This window comes from Pipistrellus hanaki (assembly GCF_964339955.1).
Source record: "Pipistrellus hanaki genome assembly, chromosome: 11".
Taxonomy (NCBI): Eukaryota; Metazoa; Chordata; class Mammalia; order Chiroptera; family Vespertilionidae; genus Pipistrellus; species Pipistrellus hanaki.
Genome location: NC_140513.1, coordinates 25,057,350 through 25,080,183, shown reverse-complemented (window position 1 = coordinate 25,080,183; position 22,834 = coordinate 25,057,350). Strand labels below are relative to the sequence as shown.

The following is a 22,834-nucleotide window of genomic DNA, read 5'->3' as shown; positions in this document are numbered from 1 at the left end:
CTGAGGAAAGGGGTGTGGCTGAGGCCACAGGAGCCCGGGCCGGTCTCCAGGTGTCCCCTGGGCAGGGCTCCGGGCCGCAGGGGGGCGGGAGCTCACAGACACCCAGCAGATCTCAGGGGGACGGGGCCAGGCCAGGAGGGGAGGACGGACCTCCCTCCCCTCCCGCCGGGAGAGGCTCTGGGCGGGCTCCCAGGAGGAGTGGTGTTTGCACCAACGGAAACCCGGCCCCTCTGCGCGATCAGAGCTGCCACCTGCGCCGGAACATCCACTGAGAGCCTGGACAGCAGCGTTCCCGCAGGAGGAAACGTGGGGCTGGGAACACCCCGGAACCTCCCACGGAGTTCTGCCCACCTTCGCCGTCAGATGACAGGTGCGCTTCATTCACTCATTCATTCATTCATTCACTTATTCATTCGATCTGAGTTTCTTGAGCCAGACATTGCTGTCCATACTGAAGATGTCAGTCCGCAGGCCGACGCAGAGGCTGATGGGGCAGCGCCAGGCAGACAGGGAGAGGCCAGGAGGCCGCTGCCGAGGGGACAGCAGCTCAGACCTGGCGGAGGCGGCGGCGGGAGGGGTCAGACTCCGGGGGCTTGAAGGCAGAGCCCAGGAGACTTTCTGATGCTCCTGTCCCCTCCCGCCCCAGCCTCCGAGGCTGCCGGGGCCAGGTTCCCTGGGAGTCTCCTCCTTCCTCGGCCATTGGGAATGAGGCCTTACGTGCTTTTTTTTTTTTTTTTTTTTCTGAAATAAAACCACGTGTGATCATTGTGAGGAAAGCTCCACCCCTGGGACATGCCCCCTCGGGTTGGGTGGAGGTAGGGATTCGGTGAGGTTTGCACAACTGTGTGGACTCGCATTTATTTTATTTATTTTTTATTTTATTTACTTTTAAATATATATATATATATATATATATATATATATTATTATTGATTTTTACAGAGAGGAAGGGAGAGGAATAGAGAGTTAGAAACATGGATGAGAGAGAAACATCAATCAGTCGCCTCCTGCACACCCTCCACTGGGGATGCACCCGCAATCCAGGTACATGCCCTTGACCGGAATCGAACCTGGGACCCTTCCATCCGCAGGCCGACGCTCTATCCACCGAGCCAAACCGGCTAGGGCTGGACTCGCATTGAGCCTCCTTCCCTGCCTGAGTTACAGAGGCAAAGCCCGGAGGAGGCTGGCGTTCGGGGCCGCGGGGCTGCAGGGCCTGGGGGCCGCGGGGCTGCGGGTTCTGCCCCAGGTTTGCTGCTCTCGGTGGCTGTGGGCTCGTCCCGGGAGGACTTGGGGAACGCGGGGGGTCAGGGCCTCTGCTTGCAGGCGAGGGGAGCCGTGGGAGCTGGCAGGCAGGGAAGGGATGGGGCCAGGTTTGCTTTTTGGGGTCCTGAGCTCCTGCTGGTGCAGCCTCTCAGGGCCCAGACCAGGCCGGTGACTCATTTCTGGCCGGTTGCAGCTGAAATAGAAGGTTCTTTCTGGCACCTGAGCTGTGTGTCCCTCCTCGTCACAGTTCAGGGTTTCGGCCCCAAACAGCGGCACGTGCGAAAGGGTTTCCGGAGGTGGTTTACGGGACTTTTGCTGAAATGGCTGAGTGAATTCGCCTGCAGCCTATGGGGCTCCCGCCCCGCCGGGCCCGTCCTAATCCGGCCTGGCCTCGGCCGGCTTCCCGGTGGGAAAAGCCAGTGTGTCCTCCACAGGGTGCCTGAGCGTCCCGCCCCGCACCCCGGGCCTGGTGCTCAGTCACCACACAGCACTCCTCCTCCAGGCAGCGGCCGGTCCTCCCCGGACGGCCCTGGCCAATGGGCTCCGGGGGAATGGAAGCCCAGCTCCGCTGCCTGGGGTTTCGACAACCCTTCCCTTCAGTCCGCCCCCTACACCCCTGAGACAGACCAAAGCCACCCTCTGCAGGGCTCAGCGGTCACCGGTCCTCCCCCCTCCTCTCCGGCTTCTGCTCCTTTCCTGGCTGGTGCTGGGAGCACCTCCTGAGTGAGGCGCTCCTGTGGGGATCTGGGCCTGTTTCTGGGGAACCGGCCAGGGCAGAGCTCCCCGGCTCCCCTCCTGCGTGTCCTGGTCCCGCACCAGCCCCACCAGCCCCATTACAACCTGTGTGATGCCCGCCAGGCCCCACACACCCGCTCCTCCTGCATCCGGCGGGAAAGGCCCGCCCGGACCTCCCTGGTCCCTGCCGGCCAGCGGGTCCCTGGAGGCCGCGCCCCCCTCGGCGCTGCCCCGCCGCCCCCAGTCCTGCCCGTGAGCCGAGCCGCCCCGGGCCCGCGGGCCCCTCTGCACAGCGGGGCCGGCGCGGCTGTGTGGGCGCTGCTGTCTCAGCCCTGGACCCCGGCCCCCGCTCCCCCTGCCGTGTCTGAGAGGAGAGGGAACAGGTGTTCCCGCTCACAGGCCCGGTGCTCCGGCTGCTCAGCTCCTCACAAACCTCCGCCGTGCCCTGAGCAGGATTAAGGAAGCGGCTCTGGTGAAACCCCAGCAGAAATAGCGCACTAGAAACCCGACCTCGGTAATCTCCTCTGGCCTCGGCCCGGGCGTGCACGCCCGCTGGGCAGCCCAGGCCCGGCGCTCGCTTCTGCCCGGCGGCAAACACAGCCCAGGCCCGGCCTTCGGGTGCGCTGGGACTCCAGCCGCACAGCTGCCTGGAGGGTGGTGAGGCCGCTGCCCGCCGAGGGAGCCCGCGCCCCGCAGCAGGAGGCCCGGGGGGGGGGGGGGGGGACCTGCTCTGCCGGGAGCTGCTGGTGACCCAGGCCGGTCAGTGTCCGCCTGGCCTTCCGTTCTCCCGTTTGGAAAGTGGGGGTGGCATCTGCCTTGGCAGAGAAGACATGTGCTGTGTGTGCACCCTGGTGGGACCCTCCTTGTCCTCCCCCGGTGTGGGTGCTGGCTCCCGGGCGAGATGGGCAGGGCAGGGAGCAGTGAGGTCAGAGGAGAGACGGGGTGAGCGGTGGGGTCAGAGGAGAGACGGGGTGAGCGGTGGGGTCAGAGGAGAGACGGGGTGAGTGGTGGGAGCAGGGCCGCCCCGGGAGCTGCCCACCATCGAGGCCGTGAATGACGCGCCGGCGGCGGGCGTGGCTGTGGTTTGTGGGCAGGGGCTTTGGGGCTCTCTGACCTCGGCCTGAGGCCCAGCTCAGATGTGGTGACCTTGGCGAGTCCTTCTCTGAGCATCCGCCTCTCCTGTGTGCAGGCGGGGATCATCACAGCGCCGCTCTGGGGCTGTGTGGTGGTGAGGGTCACAGAGTGAAGCCTGACACACAGCGGAGCTCGGTCAGGTGCAGGGGGGCCCCCGAGCCCCCAGAGGAGCACCCTCCGGGCTGGGTGCAGGGCCATAGCAGGGCTGGACGTGTCAGCGCGGTCCAGGGCCAGTGCTGAGCCGGGGAAACTGGGAGGCCCGCCCATCCCGCTCCCTGGTGAGTCTGGCCTCCAGAAAGCCTGTGGACGGGCCCCGCTAAGCCTGTCTTCCTTCCTCATGGAGGCCTTGGCCCCTCAGCCTGAGTCCACACCCCCCACCCCCGGGGACACAAAACCCAGACACATTTCCCAGGGGCCTGGCTGGCCAGCGGGGCCCCGACAGGGCTCAGGCCCCTTGTATGGTAGCCACGGCTTCCAGCTGGGAGCCCTGGCAAGGGCCAGGAAGTAGCTTTGTGCGCATCGCCAGGAGAGTTCTCTCCCCTCTCGGGGCCTCAGTTTTGTGTCTGTATAATGGGCGAGTAACCGATCTCCGGGTCCCTTTATCGGTCATTAGGCCGTTGTGTCCTGTGGCCAGAGAAGTGAAGGGAGCCCCGGCTTCTGCTGCCCCGGCCGGGGCTCCGTGACCAGTGGGGTGAGCAGAGGGAGGACCCTGAGTGCGCGCCGCCCGGCCTGCGACTGTGAGGAGGAGCCAAGGACGCGGGCCGTGGGGTGCGGCTCAGCTCCCTGCACACCTCCCCCAGCACGCGACCCCCCCCCAACCCCCCCCCCCCCCCCCCCCGCAAGCACAAAGCAGGCCGGGCCCTCCGGTCAAGAAGCAGAGAAACAGCCCGATAATCTAGGCCGAATTGTGACCGCAGGCAAGTCTCTTTACGCACCTGTGGGTCAGTCATCTGTAAAACAGGGGCCCTAGCCCTGGCCAGTGTGTCTTAGCGGTTAGAGTGCCAGCCCTTGGGTTTCGGATTCGATTCCTGGTCAAGGGTATGTACCTGGGTTGTAGATTGGATCTTGGGCTCAGTCAGCACATGCCAGAGGCAACCAATCGATGTGTCTCTCTTACATCGATGTTCCTTCCTCTCTCTCTCTCTCTCTCTCTCTCTCTCTCTCTCTCTCTGTTTCTCTCTCTCTCTCTTTCTCCTCCCCATCTCTAAAAATCCATGGGAAAAAATATCCTCACATGAGGATTAGCAAAAAAATAAAAATATTGATAAATAAATAAATAAAAACTAAAAGTATAAAATAAAACAGTGGCCCTAAACTCTACCTCACTGGGCTTTGCAGGAACAAGGTGAGTTCCTGTGTGTGTTAAGTGCTGGCGAGGACCAAACACTCTCTGAGGTCACTCATTCACTCCCTTTCCTGGGCCTCTTCCCTTCCTCCTGGGTCATTCTCTGGCCTCATTTCCCACTGCCCATCTCAGCTGCTTCTCCTTCTCTTCCCTTTTGGCACATGCCCCTGCTTCCCAGCCTCCAGGCCTTTGCTTATATGCTGTCCGTCCTGCCAGAAATGCCTTCTCTCCCTCTCCCATTTTCCCCTTTCCAAATCTCACTGCCTGCACTGTTCGGCTCCATGTCACCTCCTCCAGGAAGCTCTTCTCCCAGGGGCTCTGGGCCCCAGAGGAGAACAGAGAACAGGGGCACCACCAGGGGCCGCTCTCCACCCGCAGCGGCCGCCTCTACCATCAGCCTCAGAACAGGTACAGCCTTTTCCTCCCCCACGCTGCAGTACATAAAAGTGCCCACTAGGTGGTGATAAAGTGACACATTCCCCGCGGGGAGAGCAATAAGGGCTGCCAACCCCCTGCCTCATGCATTCATTTCTTCAACAGATGTTTGCTGAGCGCCTGCCCTGTGCCAGACTGTAGCACACAGGAGGTCCCGGGTCTCAGGGAGCTTATGTTCTAGTGGGGAGGATGGGAAGGGAGGGGCAGACGCAAAATAAGGAAATAAACAAAGCAAGAAAAACATGAGACAGAAGTAAAGTCTGGAAGAAGATGCTGGGGCCTGCTTGCATCCAGACCTTGGAGTGAGCATTTATTTCTTCAGTGAACAGCGGGATCGATAACTGAAGCGTAACCGGAAGGACCTCAGCGTGCGGTCTGCGGGCCGGAGCGTCAGCATCAGGTAAAGGCTGATTCAGAGCGGGGCACCTGCACTGGGCCCAGCGGCTGGCACTTTTCCGTATTTTGCCTCTTGCAGCTCTCCCACCCTGCAGCTGCCTCCTGGCTGTTGGGTCTTCAGGTGTCTCTGGGCCTCTTTGGCGGAGTAGGTGTGGGGAGGGGCTAGGTTACAAGGTCAGCCCCGGGTGCTGTGGGGGGACTCCCCAGGGCTGGGGAGCCGTGGGGAGGAGGGGGAGGCAGGTCTCTGGGGCAGCTGGCCGGGCTCAGAAAGGTCACTGGGCTGGCTCAGGCGCTCCAGGTTCCACGTTCCAGAAGGTGGGTGGGTGGGGATCAGGCAGAAGCCAGATGCCTACGGGCCAAGCAGGCCCTCTGCCCCCTGTCAGGCTGCCCTAGGTCAAGGCCCCTGAATACTCCACACCCCTGACCAAGGGCAGGAGGGGGCTGGGGCCTGGAGCGGGGCGGGGGTTTCAGGGAGCAAGTACCACAGTGGTGGGGAGGCAGGCAGTGAGAGGGCAGGGCGGGGCGAGGATAAAACTCCTGACTCCACTGTGGGGCAGGGCGGAGTTATCCTCCATTAACTGGACCCTAGCCCCATCAGGGTCAGCCGAAGCAGAGACATCACCACCGGAGTAGAACCCCAGGGCTTGGCGAAATTCGCTCTCTTCCGCCACGCTGCGGGCGTGAGTGGGACGGAGCCCATGCTAGCATGGAAGAGGCTCTTTTGTTTATTGCATCGGACTGGGCTCCTGTGGTCCTTGAGGATCACGAAGTCTGGGCGTAACAGCAGGGAGGAAGGGGAGGCGGGCAGGGGGGACGGAGGGGCGGGCGGGGAGGACGGGGAGGTGGGCGGGGAGGGCGGAGGGGCGGGCGGGGAGGACGGGGAGGTGGGCGGGGAGGCGGGCAGGGAGGACGGGGAGGCAGGGAGGACAGGGAGGCAGGTGGGGAGGACGGAGAGGTGGGCGGGGAGGACGGGGGGGCGGAGGGGCGGGCGGGGCGGGCCGGGAGGCGGCCAGGGAGGGCGGGGAGGCAGGCAGTGCCCACGTGGACATGGTGTGGGCTCACTTTCTTCCTGAGGCCAAAGGGGTGAGGCGGTTCCTGCTCCCCAGGCTCCCTGAGGCCCAGCCCGCACCTGGCGCACACCAGCCACCGCGGCACCACAGGTGCACCGCCCCTGTAGTTCGGAAGCCACGGGTGCGGCAGAAGAGGCTTTGCCGGATGGCGCTGCCGCTGCGTGGCTAAAGCGGAGCTTCTGAGCCGCCGTGCTCTGGCGGAGCCTCCGATGTGACCCCGCTCAGCTCCCACCTCCTGCCTCTCACAGTGTGTGTCCGCGCTGAGCGCGCACTGCTGCCGCCAGCGGGGCACAAAGCAGAGGCTCACAGCAGCGCCTTTCCCGTCCACACGCGGCCGGTCTCACATGACGAGGGAGACAGCGCAGTAGAGTAGAGCAGAGGGCGCAGCTCAGAAATGGGCCCCGGTAGACCCACGTTTAGTATATGATGGGAGTGGAAATCCAAATCAGTGGGGGAAAGACGGATTATTTCTTTTTAAAAAAATATATATTTTATTGATTTTTTTTAACAGAGAGGGAGAGAGATAGAAACATCGATCAGCTGCCTCCTGCACACCCCCTACTGGGGATGTGCCCACAACCAAAGTGCATGCCTTTGACTGGAATCCAACCTGGGACCCTTCAGTCCACAGGCCGACGCTCTATCCACTGAGCCAAACCGGCTAGGGCAAGATGGGTTATTTCATAAAAGGAATTGAACAACTTGCTGGCTATTGGGGGGAGAGGGAGATCAAAATCTCAGTAAAAATATAAACCATATAAGTACCAAGCCTAGAAAGCACGAGAGATATATTTTTTAAAAAACTAAGCCTGGTCCTGGCAGGTGTGACCCAGGTGCTGAGTGGTGTCCCGGGCACCGAAAGGCTGCTGGTCCCTCTGTCAGGGCACATGGGGAGGCAGGCGGGGAGGGTGTGGGCTTGGTCCCTGGTGGGGGGCATACAGGAGGCATCGATGCTTCTCTCTCTCCTTCTCTCTTTCTCTCTCTATAAAAATCAATTAAAAAAATTTTCTCCCCGCCCCTCCCTTTTACTCTCAAAAAAAATCAGTGGAAAAAATATCCTGGACTGAGGATTGAAAAAACAAACAAAAAGACAACTTGGGTCTGGGGTCAGGGTGCCAGGCTTGAATCCCGGCTCTGCCTCTTACGAGCTGTGTGACTTTAATTAGCAAACGATTTCACCTTCTCTCCTCGGCTTCCTCACCTGTGAAGTGCCTTTCAGGGCGCTGAGACGTTTAAGTTGTACCCTGTTTCCCCGAAAATAAGACAGTGTCTTATATTAATTTTTACTCCCAAAGATGCGCTAGGTCTTATTTTCAGGGGATGTCTTATTTTTCCATGAAGAAGAATACGGTACACATTTATTGTTAAATGAAAATAAAGGAAATTTATTACCTGTATACGGTACGGTAGTACGGTAGTTGTCAACACAAACCAGACAAACTGAATCCTAGAGTATCAAGAATTTACTCATTTATTCAATGACAATCATGTCATCATCTTCTGGAACATCATCATAACAATCCAATTCCTGAATTTCCTGGTGAATTTCTTGTGACTCCATTTCTTTCAGAATCAGTGGACCAAATCTCTCATGTTTAGCCTAAGGGGGAGCCTTATTTTCAGGGAGGCGGGGGGGGGGGGGGAATGCCTTATATTTCACTCAGAAGGAAACCTGTAAGTAGGTCTTATTTTCAGAGGATGTCTTATTTTTGGGGAAACACGGTAATTTTGCATAGTTGTTAGCAAGGTGCCTGGAACTTGCTAAGAGCGCCACAAATCTTAGCTACGCATTATTTACCCAGAGAAACCAGGTCAGCCCTCCGGTCAGATCCTTCCTCTCCAACCACTTCTCCGGCCCCGGCTGGCTCCGCACCCATCACCCAGCAGCACTTGGAGCGCCAGCTGGGTGCTCTGCCCTGGGGGAGAAGCCTGCTCTGTGTCCTCCCCGGTCCGGTGTGGGAGGAGCCGGGCTCATGGGTCACCCTGATTAGCAGAGGTTAGAGCCACAGGACTGTGCTTCCCCCTGAGGTCCTGGCTGGGGGACAGAAAAACATCTCCTTGTGTCAATGTTTGTGTCCCTGAGGGGGCTGGGCCGTGCAGGTAACGGTTTGTGGCTAAGATGCCCATGAATGTGTGACTTAAGAGAGGGAGATGGTGTGTGGCCCTGAGCCGGCGAGGTGACCCCTGTGCCTGTCCCTGTTTCCGAGCGGGGCCTGCAGGGGCAGACGGATTCAGATAAAACGAACAGAGACCACAGGCAGGCTTTTGCCCTCTGGGAGCGCCCAGGCCTGTGCTGGGATAAGGCACCAGAGCCGAGGGGCAGGCCTGGGCCCTCTCTCTTGTCCTGGGACTGGCTTCTCTGACCAGTGCCCGGCCCTGCGGCACCGTGTGTGGGTTTCCTGGGACGTGGTTCTAGTTGTTAAGCACCCGCTAGGCGTGTTACATGCTGTCCTACACACTGTGCACAGTTCATCCTCTCCACAAGCCTGAGACAGGCAGGCACTGCCCATTGTACAGATGGGGAAACTGAGCCACACGGGTGCTGGCTCACGGCAGAGCTGGGATTTCAGTCCAGGCAGTCGGGTCCAGAGCCTGACCTTACCCCTCCCCTCCACGGCTTCTGTGTTTGATGAACAAACAATGTCGTCCAGGGTCCATGCAAACATTGCTTGTTTAGTCACAGCATCTCGCAAAACTAAGTGCTCATAACCCCATGTTGTAGCTGAAGAAACTGAGGCTTAGGAAGAGGGTGTGAACTGACCAGGACCACACAGCTTGTAAATGGACTGGGATTCAGACCCAGTTCCATTTGGCTGCAAACTCTTGCTCTGGCCATTATCCCACAAGGCCCCATCCACCACCTTGACCCTTGCCCTATACATGACCTGCTAGTCAGCAGGTGCCAGACAAGCTGGGAGGCCCCCTTCCAACTGCGGGCTGCATATGGGGAACTGAACCAAGTATATTAAAGAGGCCATTCCTGGACTCAGAATGCCCTGGGCCAGCCTCCCGTGTTTATATAAACGGCCAGGCTCAGAGCCCAGTCCGTGTGGCCAAAGGCCCCTGCCTGGAACAGTGTGGCCATGATGGAACAGACCCGGCGAGGATCATCAGGGCCCTGGGAATGGGGATGGTGCCTGACAGACATTCCCCCTTCCCCACAACACACACACCCACAGGAAGAAGTATGAGTCCCTTTACCCAGCTCAGACCCCCACTCCCCAATCCCTGAGCTCACGGGGAGGCGATGGGGGCCAAGGGCCAAGACACTAGCGTGGCCGCATCACCCGGAGCCAGCCGCGATTCCACGAAGCTCGATCACAACCCACAGCTGCTCGGGGCGCGCACGTGGTGCCCGGACGCGCACTCACAGCCCACGCGGGCCCGCCCCGCCCACCAGAGGGCACGCCCCCAGACTCGCCCCGCCCATCCGAGGCCTCGCTCCCGCCAGAGGCCACGCCCCCAGCTTCACCCGCCCCCAGAAGGCCACGCCCCCACGCCCTCTGGTTTCCGGCGGCGGCGTCCGGGCGGTCGGAGTCCGGGGCGGCGGGTGGATGCGGTCGGCGCGGCTCATGAAGGTGTTCGTCACCCGCAGGATCCCCCCCGAGGGCCGGGCACTGCTCGCCGGGGCCGCAGAGTAAGAGCCCCCCGCGCCCCGCTCTCGGCCCCCCACCCCCTCCCCGGGCGCGGGCCGGGAGGGGCTGCGGCACCCGGGCTCCCCCTCCCGGGCCTCGGCACCCCGCACGCTGGGTGACTCCCGTTGGGTGACTCCCGCCTCCAGAAGCACCTCTGGGGGCGCCCGGGGCTGCGCTGGGCGGGCTAGGGCCGCCCCCTGAGCCCTCGTTATTTTGGGGGAGAAGCGGGCGGTCTTAGGGCCCCGGAGAGCCGGGCTTTCCCACCCCCGCGCGGCCGGACGGTCTTGGCGTTTGGGGAAGCTCAGGGCACGTTCCCGGGCCCAGCCTTCTCCGTGGCGGCGGCGCCCGCACCTGCAGGGGGAGCGGGGAGAGGGCAGCGGGCAGCGGGCAGCGGGCTGGCTGGAGCCGGTCCAGGGATGGGCCTGCGGAGCAGCAAAACCGCAGGTGATGCAGGACCAGGCGGTTAATCCTTTACCTTCCAAGGTCACTTGGCAAAGTCCGAACCTGGGCAGGCACCGATCCGGCCCTGCAGACAGTTGGCAGAGCCATTGGTGACTCTTCTTAAATGGAACCCCGCCTGCCAACCTTGCCAAGCGCTTGTACACATAAACTCTTTAATCCTCGTGACACTTTGAGGTGGTAATTCCCACTTTACAGATGAGAAAACCGAGCCTGGGAGAGGTTAAGTGCCTTGCATGTGGCAGGGCTGGGATTTGAACTGGGCTCTGACTGCAGTGGGCACACTGCATGGTACAGGCCTGCACCGCCTGCCCCACGGAGGAGACGGTGGGACCCAGCGGCAGGAACCAGAGCCAGGGGGCATGTGGTTTGTCCATGTTTGTTCAGTGCAGCCAGCGCTTTGCGGAGGCTCACTGTGCCGGCCACACTGAGGAGGGGGAGGCAGGGGCAGCAGTGATGGCGGTGCGCGTGGAAGGGAGGGTGAAAGTGGCGTGTGGCCCGGCGCAGTCAGCCAGGTGCTGCCGCAAGGTGTTCTGGGAGGTGCCAGGAGCCATGCCAGGTAGATGCCCCAGGCTGAGGGGCTGGGCAGCACCATGGGAAGCATGCCCAGAGCCCATAAGGGCACCATCCATGCTGCATGGCTTTGGTCGTGTCCTGCTGGGCAACGTCCAAGTATGCGTTTCCCATATCATGGTCTCACAGGACAGCACATGTACCCGGACATGGACTCCAATCCCATCTGGTGCAGGAATCTCCCCGCCCCCGCCCCCATACACACACACACACACACACACACACACACACACGCACACACACACACACTCACACTGGCCTTGCCAACACTGGCCACCTGGGGCCGGGGAGCTCTACCTGTGCGGCTCCTCTGAGGGCGAAAAAGTTCTTCCTTGTGTTGAGCTGAGAGCCGTCCCTATGACTTTTTCTTTTTAAATATCTTTCTTGATGTCAGAGAGGGAGGGAGAGAGAAAGGTAGAAACATCAATGATGAGAGAGAATCATTAATCACCTGCCTCCTGCACACCCCCTACTGAGTTTTTTTTTTTTTTTTTTAAATATATTTTATTGATTTTTTTACAGAGAGGAAGGGAGAGAGATAGAGAGTTAGAAATGTCGATGAGAGAGAAACATCGACCAGCTGCCTCTTGCACACCCCCTACTGGGGATGTGCCTGCAATCAACGTACATGCCCTTGACCGGAATTGAACCTGGGACCTTTCAGTCCGCAGACGGACGCTCCACCGCTGAGCTAAACCGGTTTCGGCTCCCTACTGAGTTTTAAGCCTGCAAACTGGGCATGTGTCCTGACCAGGAGTTGAACTGTGACCTCCTATTTCATAGATCAGTGCTCAACCACTGAGCCACACCAGCCGGGCCCCAGGACTTTCTTCTTTCAGGTTAGGTTCTCATCAGTCCTCTGCCCTGTGACAGCCCCTCGCCCTTCAGGACAGTTCTGTAGCCGCCCATACATGACCCTGAATCCCCTCAGCCAGTGCCAGGCAGTCTGAGGCCAGAGACAGCAGAGGGCACCGCCTGCTGCTCGGAGGGGGGCTGCAGGTGTGGCCGGGGGCCTTTGGGGGTATCGGCGGGGCGCCCCGGCTTCTGAGTGTCCTTTGCCTTGCCGGCAGCTGTGAGGTGGAGCAGTGGGATTCGGATGAGCCCATCCCCAGGAAGGAGCTGGAGCGAGGCGTGGCCGGGGCCCACGGCCTGCTGTGCCTCCTCACGGAGCAGGTGGACAGAGCGCTCCTGGACGCCGCAGGTGGGTGCCCGGGCGGGGCTGGGGCCCCGAGGCTGCTGCCGCCAGTGCCCCAGGCCCGTGGGCAGCGGCCTCTGCGCTCCGGGGGCCAGAGGGGCGGTGTGTGCAGTCCCTCAGGCACACGCATCGCTCCTCTCCGCCTGTGAACCCCGGAGGGAGACCCGAGGAAGGCAGGGCGGGTGGAGGCACCAGGCTGCGGGGAGCATTACCAGGCCCCGGCCCTCGTCCCGCCCTGCCGCAGCCTTGCTTCATGACCTCCAGCGAGGCCCTGCCCCTCGGACCCCTCTGGAACATGCAGGAGGGCTGACTCCTGTGAGCAAAGATAGAAATGATGCTTTTCCTGCCCAACAGGAGCCAATCTCAAAGTCATCAGCACCATGTCTGTGGGCGTCGACCATTTGGCTTTGGATGAAATCAAGAAGCGGTAAGTGCCGCTTGGGCTCTAGAAGGCACCTGGGAGGTGGAGGGTGACGACAGACAGGGAGAAGAGGAGCTGAGTGTTTTTATTTCGTATTCCTAACCACTCAGTGGTACTCCGAGGAGCTGCTGATGAAATCTGTCTGTATGAGCACAGGCCAGTTAAAATGAGCCCAAGAGGCGGGGTAACTCTGACCAAGGAGCGCCCTTTTACATTCATCTTTTTTGACCCCTGCAGTAACCCCCTGATGTAGAAAGGCTAAGTGTTACTTGCCCAGACTTTGGACCCTGGTCTCCCATCTCCACACCCTTCCCGGGTGGGAGAGAATTAGAATGGAATAACGGGGTGATGACCATTCCCGCCTGCTCGTCTGCAGCTCTGGGCTCCCCATCGTAGGAGCTGGCGAGGGTGCTGGAGGCCCGTGTTACCGCCAGGTGCTTGGTTTGTAGTGGGATCCGTGTGGGCTACACCCCAGATGTCCTGACAGACGCCACCGCCGAGCTCGCCGTCTCCCTGCTGCTCACCACCTGTCGCCGGCTGCCGGAGGCCATCGAGGAAGTGAAGAAGTGAGTTCTGTCAGCTCCTGAGCGCCCAGGGACACCCTGGCCCAGATGTGACCCTGTCCCCAGAGGCGCCCCATCTAGTGACGGGGGCAGACTAACGCCCAGCCAGAGCTGAAATGCACAGGGCGTGAAGGCAGGTTGTGAGAGAAGCGGATAAGGGAGGCGAGGGGTGAGGGGAGGCGTGTGGGTCAGGGAAGGCTTCCCGGAGGAAGAGGCAGTGCACAGAGAGCAGGCCATGCCTCTCCGCAGTCCGAAATGCAAAAGCCCTGAAAACTGAGGCTTGTCCCATAAGCCTCTTGGCAGCAACACTTGACTGGAGCTAACAGGCTGCTCGTGGCTTTAATGCCTCCTAGTTGTTGTGCATGTGCCTGTTTTGCTGCGGATAGACAGCGTGCTGCCCACGGAGGTGGGCCTGTGGAACGTAGCGTGTGCACCAGGCTACCTTGCTGAAACCTGGAAAGTTCTGACATCTGGCCTGAGGGGTTCAGATCAGGGGTTTGGGTTTGAGTATCAGAGGGGAAGGCATCCAGGTGCAGGGACCGGCCTGAGCAGATGTCGGCCCCGGAGAATGGACGGGAGCGTGGCTCCGGAGGGATGTGAGGGGGCAGCGCTGGACGCGCCCTGGGGCTGATCGGGTGCGGTGCTGACAACGCCGCTCGTTCTTCTGTCTGCAGTGGAGATGACACAAGACAGACACCGTACCCATGTCTACCCGGGGCAGTGGGCTGGGCCTGTGGCTTTGTGTTTGATTGGTCCCCTGGGGTGCTGAGAAAACTATTTTTGGAGTCCCAGATGCTGAGTTTGCAACCTGCTGCTCCCAACTCTGCCCTGGCTGCGTGACCTCAGGCAGGTCACCCTTCCTGGTCTCAGTTTCTCCATCTGCTAAATTGGATGAGAACTTCTAAGGCCCCTCCCAGCCCTCGGAAGAGTCACTCCGGCTGCTTGTCCAGTGCCGAGTGGCTGTGGGTGCGGCTTGTGCCACTCTCAGTCCTTTGACCTGGAGGGCAGGCCCATGCCTTGGAGCACAGCCCCTGCCCAGGGCTGCTGGCTCTGAGTTTGCAGTGGCTCTCGTCTTTGCCCGAGGCCAGGGCCTCTCACTCTCCCCCCCTCCCTCCCTCCCGCAGTGGTGGCTGGACGGCGTGGAAGCCGCTGTGGATGTGTGGCTACGGCCTCACGCAGAGCACCGTCGGCATCATCGGGCTGGGGCGCATAGGTGAGGCCCGCCTGCCCTCCGGCACCAGAGCTCGGGGCGCTCACAGCCCTCCTCCGGAAAGGGTGGCCGTTGTTGCATGACGTTCGTGCGCTTTGCATGCAGGGGGGATATCTCTGAGGAGAAGGCGCAGCTTCCTACAACACAGGCAAAAACGAACTAAAAAGAAACCCGGGACTTCCTTAAGAACTCGCTGGGTGACAGAAGCAGGCTGTAGGGGCCAGGGTTCTTCAGCTCCGTACAGAACAGATGTGAGCTGCTGGCCGGGCTGGGGCCGTAGGAGGGTTTTCTGTGGGGAGCCCGTGCTCCCCACAGCCTGAGTTCTGACTCATAAGCCCTGCGATTCTGCAGCTGGCAGAGCTGTCTTTCCTCCATCGGCCCCATTTGGAGAAGCCTGGCGGGAAGGCTTACATTTAGCCAGGCAGCTGCCAGTGGTTCTCTGGCACCTGACTTCGTACAGAGATGAGGGAGGGAAAGTGGGTAATCTGGCCTGCTGGTAGCCTGCCTCTTACGCTAGAGCTGCTTGGAGGAACCCACCAGCTTTGGGGCACATGCCGAGTCTGAACATCCGACTGTCTCCGAGCAGCATGTGTGCAAGGTCTGCCAGTTTGGGGCAGGCTGGCAGGCTGGCATGGCCACTGCAGCCAGCTGAGGGCTGGGGCTTCATTCATAGAGGCAGAGGGTCCAGAGGATGGAAGGGGGGCCAGGTCCACTCCTCAGGGAAGGTTAACAGATGGACGTCCAGGTGCTGGACACCCTGTGAGGGCAGCATACATCACAGAGGAGCTGTGGTGCTCCCTCCAGACCTGAAGGGCTATTACACGGACCCCTCAGGGTAGTGGGGGCTGGCTGGAGGCTGGTAACAGAGGCAGGACCAGTTAACGGGGCTGTGCTAATGAAAGGACCTGCCCCTGCCCCCATGGGCTTCCTGTCCCTGGAGCTGCTGGGTGCTGCCCCTGCCCTCGGTGGGTGTGGGGGAGCATGGAGGGGATGGGGAAGCAGTTGGCGACAAGCTGTAATTCTGACTCCTCATCTCAGGCCAGGCCATTGCTCGGCGACTGAAGCCATTTGGTGTCCAGAGATTTCTGTACTCAGGGCGCCAGCCCAGGCCCCAGGAAGCAGCAGAGTTCCAGGCAGAGTTTGGTGAGTCAAGCGTTGATTTGCACAGGAGCCCGTCCGTGCTCAGTGAGAGGGTTTCCCTGTTCTGTAACGGCAGCATCGGCGGAAGACACAGGCCTCCGGGTGTGTCCGGGCCTGCGGTCCCTCAGGGGTTCTCTGCCTCTGAATGCAGCCCCCTCAGGGCGCACAGAGACGTGTCCAGGCCAGCAGGGGGCTCTCAGGCCTGTCCTCAGAGACCCTGGTCACACTGCACAGGGGATGGGCAGAGCAGCAGGGGTGATGGCAGAGGTAAGGAGCTGCTGGGAGCTTTCTCAGTCTTCTCACACTGCTGAGCATTACTGGCTCCGACCCAGCCTGTGTCCACAGGGTGCCCAGCATGGGGCGCAGAGAGCAGGCTGAATTTCAGCCACTCCTCACCCCCGTGGCACATAGGACCCCACCGTCGGTGAAAGACCAAGAGGCTCAGATCCCGCTGGGTTACCCTGGACAAGCCTCTGCCCCTCTCTGACCTGTGTCCCCATCTGTTGGGCCAGGGAGCCGGGTGAATGATGTAAGACCTCAGGGTCCCACAAGTGGCTGCTGACTGTACAGTTAGGAGTTGTGCAGGCAGAGGCAAGGCCTTCAGGGAGCATCTTGGGAGTTTCCATCATGGGGCGGGGGCGGAGACCTGGCCTCCTACCATCTTGGTCTCCATAACCTCTGATGGAGCTCTGCCCTCCCCAGTGCCCACCTCCTATCTGGCTGCTGAGTCCGATTTCATCGTTGTGTCCTGCTCCTTAACGCCTGCAACCAAGGGTCTCTGCAACAAGGACTTCTTCCAGCGGATGAAGAACACAGCTGTGCTTGTCAACATCAGCAGGTATCCTGGCCACGCACGCTGCTCGTGGGCAGGCCTGGAGGGGCTCCCTGCCGCTGTGAGCGGAGGTTTTCTCCCCGTGGGCTGAGGAGACCTCAGGCTGAGCTTGCCTCTCTCCATAAACCAAGCAGCCAACTCAGAAATACAGTCAAGGCCGCAAGTCAGTACCCAGGCCAAGAGGAAGGTCCAGGAGAGCAGGGCCTGGCTGGTTCCCGCAGTGCCCCTGCCTTGCTCAGGGCCAGGCACGTCGCAGCGTTGGTGTAGGGAGTGAAGACATCATGGTATCGAGCTCCCAAGTACCCTGGGGCAGCCCCTGTTCCTCTGACCCACAGAGGGTTGGGCTTGATTTAACAGCCCTTTGGAGGCTGACCTCCCGTTGCACTGAGCCTGGCTCTGTGAGAGTCAGTGACCCTGGAAACACCATGCTTCTGGGGAGACAGACCCTAAATTCAGACCCTAAACTCAAGTTGTCTTGGTTCCTCAAAATGTCCCAGGTACGTCAGGCCACTGGGCATGGAATAGGGGCAGACCTTCTCTCTCTGCCTCCCCAAACCCTTCCTAGCTAGTGCCCTTTGAACCTGCTTCAGTCAGTCTGGAAGCAAACAAAGGTGAGGGAAGGGGTTGGATGAGGTCACCCCCAGGGCTAATGTTTAGCTACAAAGGTGTGATCTGGAGGTGAAGTGAACACAGGGCTCCCATCCGCTGAGCCCCCCAGGGACCAGGGCTGTGTGCTGCTGTTACTATTGCACACGTGTTACTTAGTGCACAGTATGTCTCTGGCATATTAGTTCTTCGTGGTTCAGTCGAAGGAAGGAAGGTTGCTCCCTGGGATGGGTGTGCTTAGGTGGATCCAGTCTGCCTGGTTAGTAGGGTGTCTGATGGCAGACCACAGTGGGCGGTCGGGGGAGCGACCAGATCAGAACACCTGGGCGGGGCCCTGCCATGCAGTAGTGATGTCAGTGAGCTGTGGCCCTTCAGCCTCCTGGGGTGAGGTTCCCTGTATTACAGAGGAGGGACTGGAGACACGGAGAACTTGAGATACTTGCCCAGAAAGTGGCGGAGCTGGGTTCTCTGATGGTAAGACCTTTATCACTACCGTACAGGCAAACTGTAAAGATAGAAGACTTCCTGCTTCAGAAGTCAGCGCCAGGTGCCAGATCGGTGGGAGAATTCATTCCACGGGTGGTTCTGCCATAAAGGCAGCCGCAGGGCAGGGAACTGTGGGGCGCTCACATCACCGCTGTGTTCCAGGGGAGACGTGGTGAACCAGGACGACCTGTACCAGGCCTTGGCCAGTGGCCAGATTGCAGCTGCTGGACTGGATGTGACAACCCCGGAACCACTGCCTACGAACCACCCTCTGCTGACCCTGAAGAACTGTGGTAAGAACTGCATCTTCGGGCGGTCACCCACTGCCCCGCAGGACCCCAGTGGCTAGAGGGTCCGGATGCTGTGAGCTGCCTGCGCTGTGCGAACACAGGGGGACACACCCAGGGACCATAAATTATGCCAGGAGTGGCACTGGTCCCTGATAACATAGGGGAGGGGCCTCCTGAGCCTGCTCACCTACTGTGTCTCTAGGAATGCGTGGAGGGAGGGAGAGTGGATTTGACTGTCTTTCATCCGTAGCTAGTCGTGGGTAAAACTCTTTGCTGTAAATTGCTGTTATCCGTTTAAGTCTAAGTCACAAGTAAACTTACAATGCCAGCCTCTGTAACCCGTGCCAGGGAGTAAGCCCTTGGGTGCAGTGTGCTTTGAGGTGCAGGGTGGACGCTGCAGGCAGCCTGGCAGGCTGGAAAGCAGGCCTGGGCTCCCTCCTGCATTCCCGGCTGAGTGGCCTGCAGCTATGCATCTTCACTAGCAGCAGCCGGTCCTTATCGTGGCTGGGGCGTCTGGTTTGCAGTTTCCCAACGTGGTGCCCCTCAGACAAGCCACGGCCAGTCAGTGCCCCGGCCACAGAGGTCCAAGTTGCAGCTCCACAGGCGCCCTTCCTTCAGTTTTCTGTTAACCCCACCCTTCCCCTCCATCCCCCTATACTAGGGAGGCGATGCTTCCGGCTCAGTCTCTGTGATGCCTAAGGGAACCTCAGGCTGTCCCTCAGTCACCTGGGGGGACCAATCAAACCGGGCTGGACCCCCAAGGGTTTCTGCTTCAATGGGTCTAGCATGCTCCTCGCCAAAGCTGCTGGGCCTGGGACCACACTTTGAGAACTACTGCCTTAGTGTTTTTAGCCTCCTGCTAACTTTATACCGAGTTAGCAGTGCTTTAAATTCTGTTCTGGTGTGGTTTCTGTTTCCGCTGTGAGTGGTAAGGGTCTATGGTTGTCTGGCCAGTCCCTGCCCTTTGTTTATATTCTGGAAGGGAAACCCAAAGAGAAGGTCCGTAGCTGCCTTCCCCACAATGAATGCTCCCATTATTGTAGCCCTTGGAAACTTGACTGTTCCTACCCCCTCGCCGGCCAGAAAGGAGCATTGGCCTGTGCCCACAGCCGGGAGAACTGTCCCCATCCCCCAGCGCCTGGGCGGTCAGCTCAGTGCTCACACTTTGAGAACTACTTCCAAAAGGCGCTCTTTGGGAACAAGTGACCTCACTTGCTCTGCTGTGCTGCCCAGTGTTTCACCTCGTCTTCATTTCTGTAGATCAGAGGCCCCGTGGCTTCACTTTCAGGGGCGCAGGAATGGACGAGCAGTTAAATTGGCATCAATCACTATTTAGTAATGGAAGGGCTGGCTTCTACATAAGCTCCAAGAACTTGTTAGCCGTGTTCTTATGTTTAGGATACACACCCCTCATCATCCTTGCGTCTGGGTGTAACTTGGATTTCTGTTATTCTTACTCTCTCAGCCTCAGGGGAGCGGAGTGCTGAGTGACAGGAGGGAAGGCAAATCAAGGAATATGAGGCAGCTCTTTATTCTCCTTATTGGCAAGCCATGACCCTGAAAGAAGGGCCCGCTGTAAGGCTCTTGAACCCTCTAACTCCGTTTGCCTCTCCTTTCCAGTGATCCTGCCCCACATTGGCAGCGCCACCTATGGAACCCGAAACACCATGTCCTTGTTGGCAGCCAACAACTTGCTGGCTGGCCTGAGAGGGGAGCCGATGCCCAGTGAACTCAAGCTGTAGCCAGACAGGAAGCACCGAGGGCCGGCAGACATGCCCGGGACGCTGTCGGCTGTGCCAGGATTGATTTGGACCCACGGACGGGAGCCATGGAGAAGTCCGATCTGTGCCGATGCTGCAGAGGGAAGACTGTGCTTGCCACTTTTGTGGTTGGAAACATCTGTGCCAAAAGCGTGTAACAGTATTAAATAATTCTCTGAGAGACCGTGTTGGGTTGTAAGTGGGAGGAGCTAATGACAAGAGCATCTGCTTTACCTTTTCTAAACCAGGGCATCTAGTGACCTGCGAATTCAGCTTCCACCTCAGGCCTTACCCCCTAGAACCTGTCCAAAGCACCTTACCCTCGTCCTCTGCTCAGATTCCTTCATGGGTCCTCGCTGAGGTCGGACAACCAGAGCCCGTGGGTGACCTAGACCATTGGCACAAATTAAATCTCAGCAAAGAGAACCGGGGAAAATACCTGGAAGTAGGTGAGTGGGTTTGTTTTCGTTGTTGTTGGAATTCAGTTCTTTATAGAATTCCCCTGTAAAAACAAAACAAAAACAGACCAAAAAGAAGGGGCAGGACAAATATTTTTAAAAGGAGAAAGGAAGGAACGGGGAAAAGGCAGAGCACTTATTGCTTCTCCTCAGCTTTCTCCTTGGTCTCATCTTCGGACTCCTGGTTATCTCCCACCGAAAGCTGCTAGCTTTTTCAGCCACTTTCTCGGCATTACCACTTTTGCCCAGTCTTCCTTTCTTTTCTGTCTCTCCGGCCTCTTTCCTGCATTCTTCAAACTTTGTCTTGAATTTCTGAGCATTTTTGGCATTGGGGAAGTGGATGGCCAGTTGCTTCAACTTGGGCACCTGTCAGCAAAGGTGCAGGGTGCGCCAGAGCCATGCACGGTCACTGCGCGCTTGGCTTCAGCTCCATCATTGGCATGATACAGTGGTTGGCGAATAATTTCAAGGCCTTGTCCCCCCTCATGAGGAGGCTGATGGTCCCTTTTCTTTCTTGAGCTTTACGTAGCCGGTGCCTTGTTCCTTCCATCCTTGGAGATCATTCTCTAAAGAGAAAACAGCTTTCCGTGCATTTTGAAAAGCTCCTCTTCGTCTTCTGGCATTTTAATTTCTTGCTCAGGAAGAGAACTGTAAGCTCAAACTGGGGTGGTGGTTGGATTCGTCTGCATTCTCGGTGGAGGTATGTCCTCATGGATGTCCTTGCGACCACCACCATGGCACTGTGGCAGTGGCACAGCTGGCTCAGTTTTTGCTGACTCCGGAGCCTCCACATCTCTTAATTTTTTTTTTTTTTTTAAATTAGTTTTAGCACCATCACACTTGGCTCCCTTCGTCTATCTTGTCCTCATCCCCACTCCCCCCAGGTGGATGGGTGCTCTTTTTCTAATCGCCACCTCCGTCCTCCCCAAAGCCCCACTCCTGCTGAGGGAGGCAGGTTCCAGCCCTTCCCCACAGCCAAGCCAAACCGCCAGTTTTCAGTCTGGGAGGCAGGTTAGGGCGCGGCGGAGCGTAAGAGTAAGCAATCAAACTGGGTGGGCCAAGAACAAAACCCCACACGTGCCCACAGCTCAAAGACAGAGGAGGCAAGGCAAAAGGGACTAAATTGAAGGGAATTACCAACGATTGTTATTGAGAGCATTAGATCATTTTCTAGAAGACTTGGTTTAAAAAAAAAAAAAAAAGTCATAGCATTAGCAGATAAAGCATTACTGCTTCCCTTCTGTTTTAATCTTAACCTGAGCACAGAAAGAGAACACATATTTAGTTAGAGACATGAATGTGACAAAACTTTTATTTCAAAGTCTCAAATTTTGACTAGCATAGCACCACTGACATGGGCGCCCTGAAAGAACTTTATGATTTGATCACCAGAAATTATTATGCCAGGCTATGATTAAGGCTAACCAATCACAATCCAGGTTAATTCAGGTAGAAACAATCATAGGACCCCTGGGACTGGCTTTCCAGGGAACCTCTGAATTAGCCTATCAGCACACAGCTGTGTGAGGACACTGGCCTGCAAGCGCGCTTCTCACATAGAAGCGGACGAAGAGGTAGATGCAATCCAGGTTCCACCTAGCAGAGGGGAGGAGGCTCCAGCCACGGGACTGGAGAAGGCCCAGAGCCACGTCCGGGTAAGTCTGAGGAGAGGTGAGGGACAGCCTTCTGGCACCACCACCTCAGGAAGGGAGGGAAGGAGGGCTGCCACTGACCTTCCCGTGTCACTGGTTCTTCTCCCCAGGCCCAGGTGGGGTCTCTTGTCCATGCTTCCTGCCAAGGTTAATCTCCTAAGACACTGGTCCCCACACTGTAGAAGGACAGATGTAGAGCCTCCTCGCATCAGGTCAGAACACAACTAACAATTAGCCACACACACACTGAATTTCACAGGTGACCCGTGTCCTCAGTGGTCTCTTTCCCACATCTGCTGGGAAGGAAATCTTAGTCTCCCTTTCCTCCCTGGGATCTGCTCACAGAGATGCCAAGCCCAACTCTGAATATTCTGAGTTTATCCAGACAGGAGTGTAACTGCACACACTAGATAAAGAGGAAAAAGCACGCCGGTTTTTGTATTAGGCTACCCATATTTAGCTTTCTAAACACAAAAATTGAAGGATTTCTCTCAATTATACACAGTGGTTGATGTCTAAGAAAGCTGAATAAAAAATGCACTCATGTCCATACATGAATTAAACTACATGAGCTCTACAGACACGCAAACGTGTGCTGTTTCCCTGGAAGCACACAGCCAGGGCTCAGCCTGGCAAGGTGTCACCAGCTGCCCTGGTCGCACAGGGTGAGGAGACCACAAAGCTGGCTGGGGAAGGGAGGCAGTGAAAAGACCCAAATGTTTAACAGTCTCAGATGCTACTCGGTGACTTCTTTGTTCTGGCTCTCCAACCCTCTTATAAAGTCTGGAAAATATTGGTGAACACTGCTATGTTTGGATTTCAAACATGCAGCATTGACCTGCAACAACCAAAGTTCACATTCTATAAAAAACTATAGTATATAAAAGTAATAAATCCCATGGTTTTTGGTTAAAACTGAAAACAGCAATCTAGGTCCTGGGAACGAAGCCATATAGGGCGAGAATGAAAAAGCAGAGAACAGGCGTGGCATGTCATGGGTGTGTCAGACCCGCCCTGAAGTCCGGATGGAGCAAAGCGAAGAAGCACCGTACAAGATCCCACAGAACAGGACTCCACATCATCAGAACAAAGACAAACACTAGCTCTTTTCTGACTTCCAATCGGGGAACTGGAACATGTATACAAGTTGGTTAAAATACTGCTAAAACAGCA

General features: G+C 58.2%; 1 protein-coding gene across 1 annotated transcript; it reads left to right on the top strand.

Annotated features, from left to right (window-relative positions):
* Positions 1 to 9,863: 9,863 nt before the first annotated feature.
* On the top strand, positions 9,864 to 19,732 carry GRHPR (glyoxylate and hydroxypyruvate reductase). The gene is made up of 9 exons (XM_084898774.1): positions 9,864 to 10,018; positions 12,119 to 12,249; positions 12,598 to 12,670; positions 13,114 to 13,230; positions 14,352 to 14,440; positions 15,476 to 15,580; positions 16,280 to 16,415; positions 17,664 to 17,794; positions 19,412 to 19,732. Exons 1-9 carry the CDS (start codon positions 9,936 to 9,938, stop codon positions 19,531 to 19,533), a joined length of 987 nt encoding a protein of 328 aa, XP_084754900.1. The 5' UTR covers positions 9,864 to 9,935; the 3' UTR covers positions 19,534 to 19,732.
* Positions 19,733 to 22,834: the final 3,102 nt, after the last annotated feature.

Bases quoted from the DNA above. Each gene is read 5' to 3' on its own strand.
- GRHPR (XM_084898774.1), top strand. From the start codon at position 9,936: ATGCGGTCGGCGCGGCTCATGAAGGTGTTCGTCACCCGCAGGATCCCC. The intron at 12,250-12,597 runs GTGGGTGCCCGG...CCTGCCCAACAG, and splicing joins AGCGCTCCTGGACGCCGCAG to GAGCCAATCTCAAAGTCATC. The intron at 13,231-14,351 runs GTGAGTTCTGTC...TCCCTCCCGCAG, and splicing joins GCCATCGAGGAAGTGAAGAA to TGGTGGCTGGACGGCGTGGA.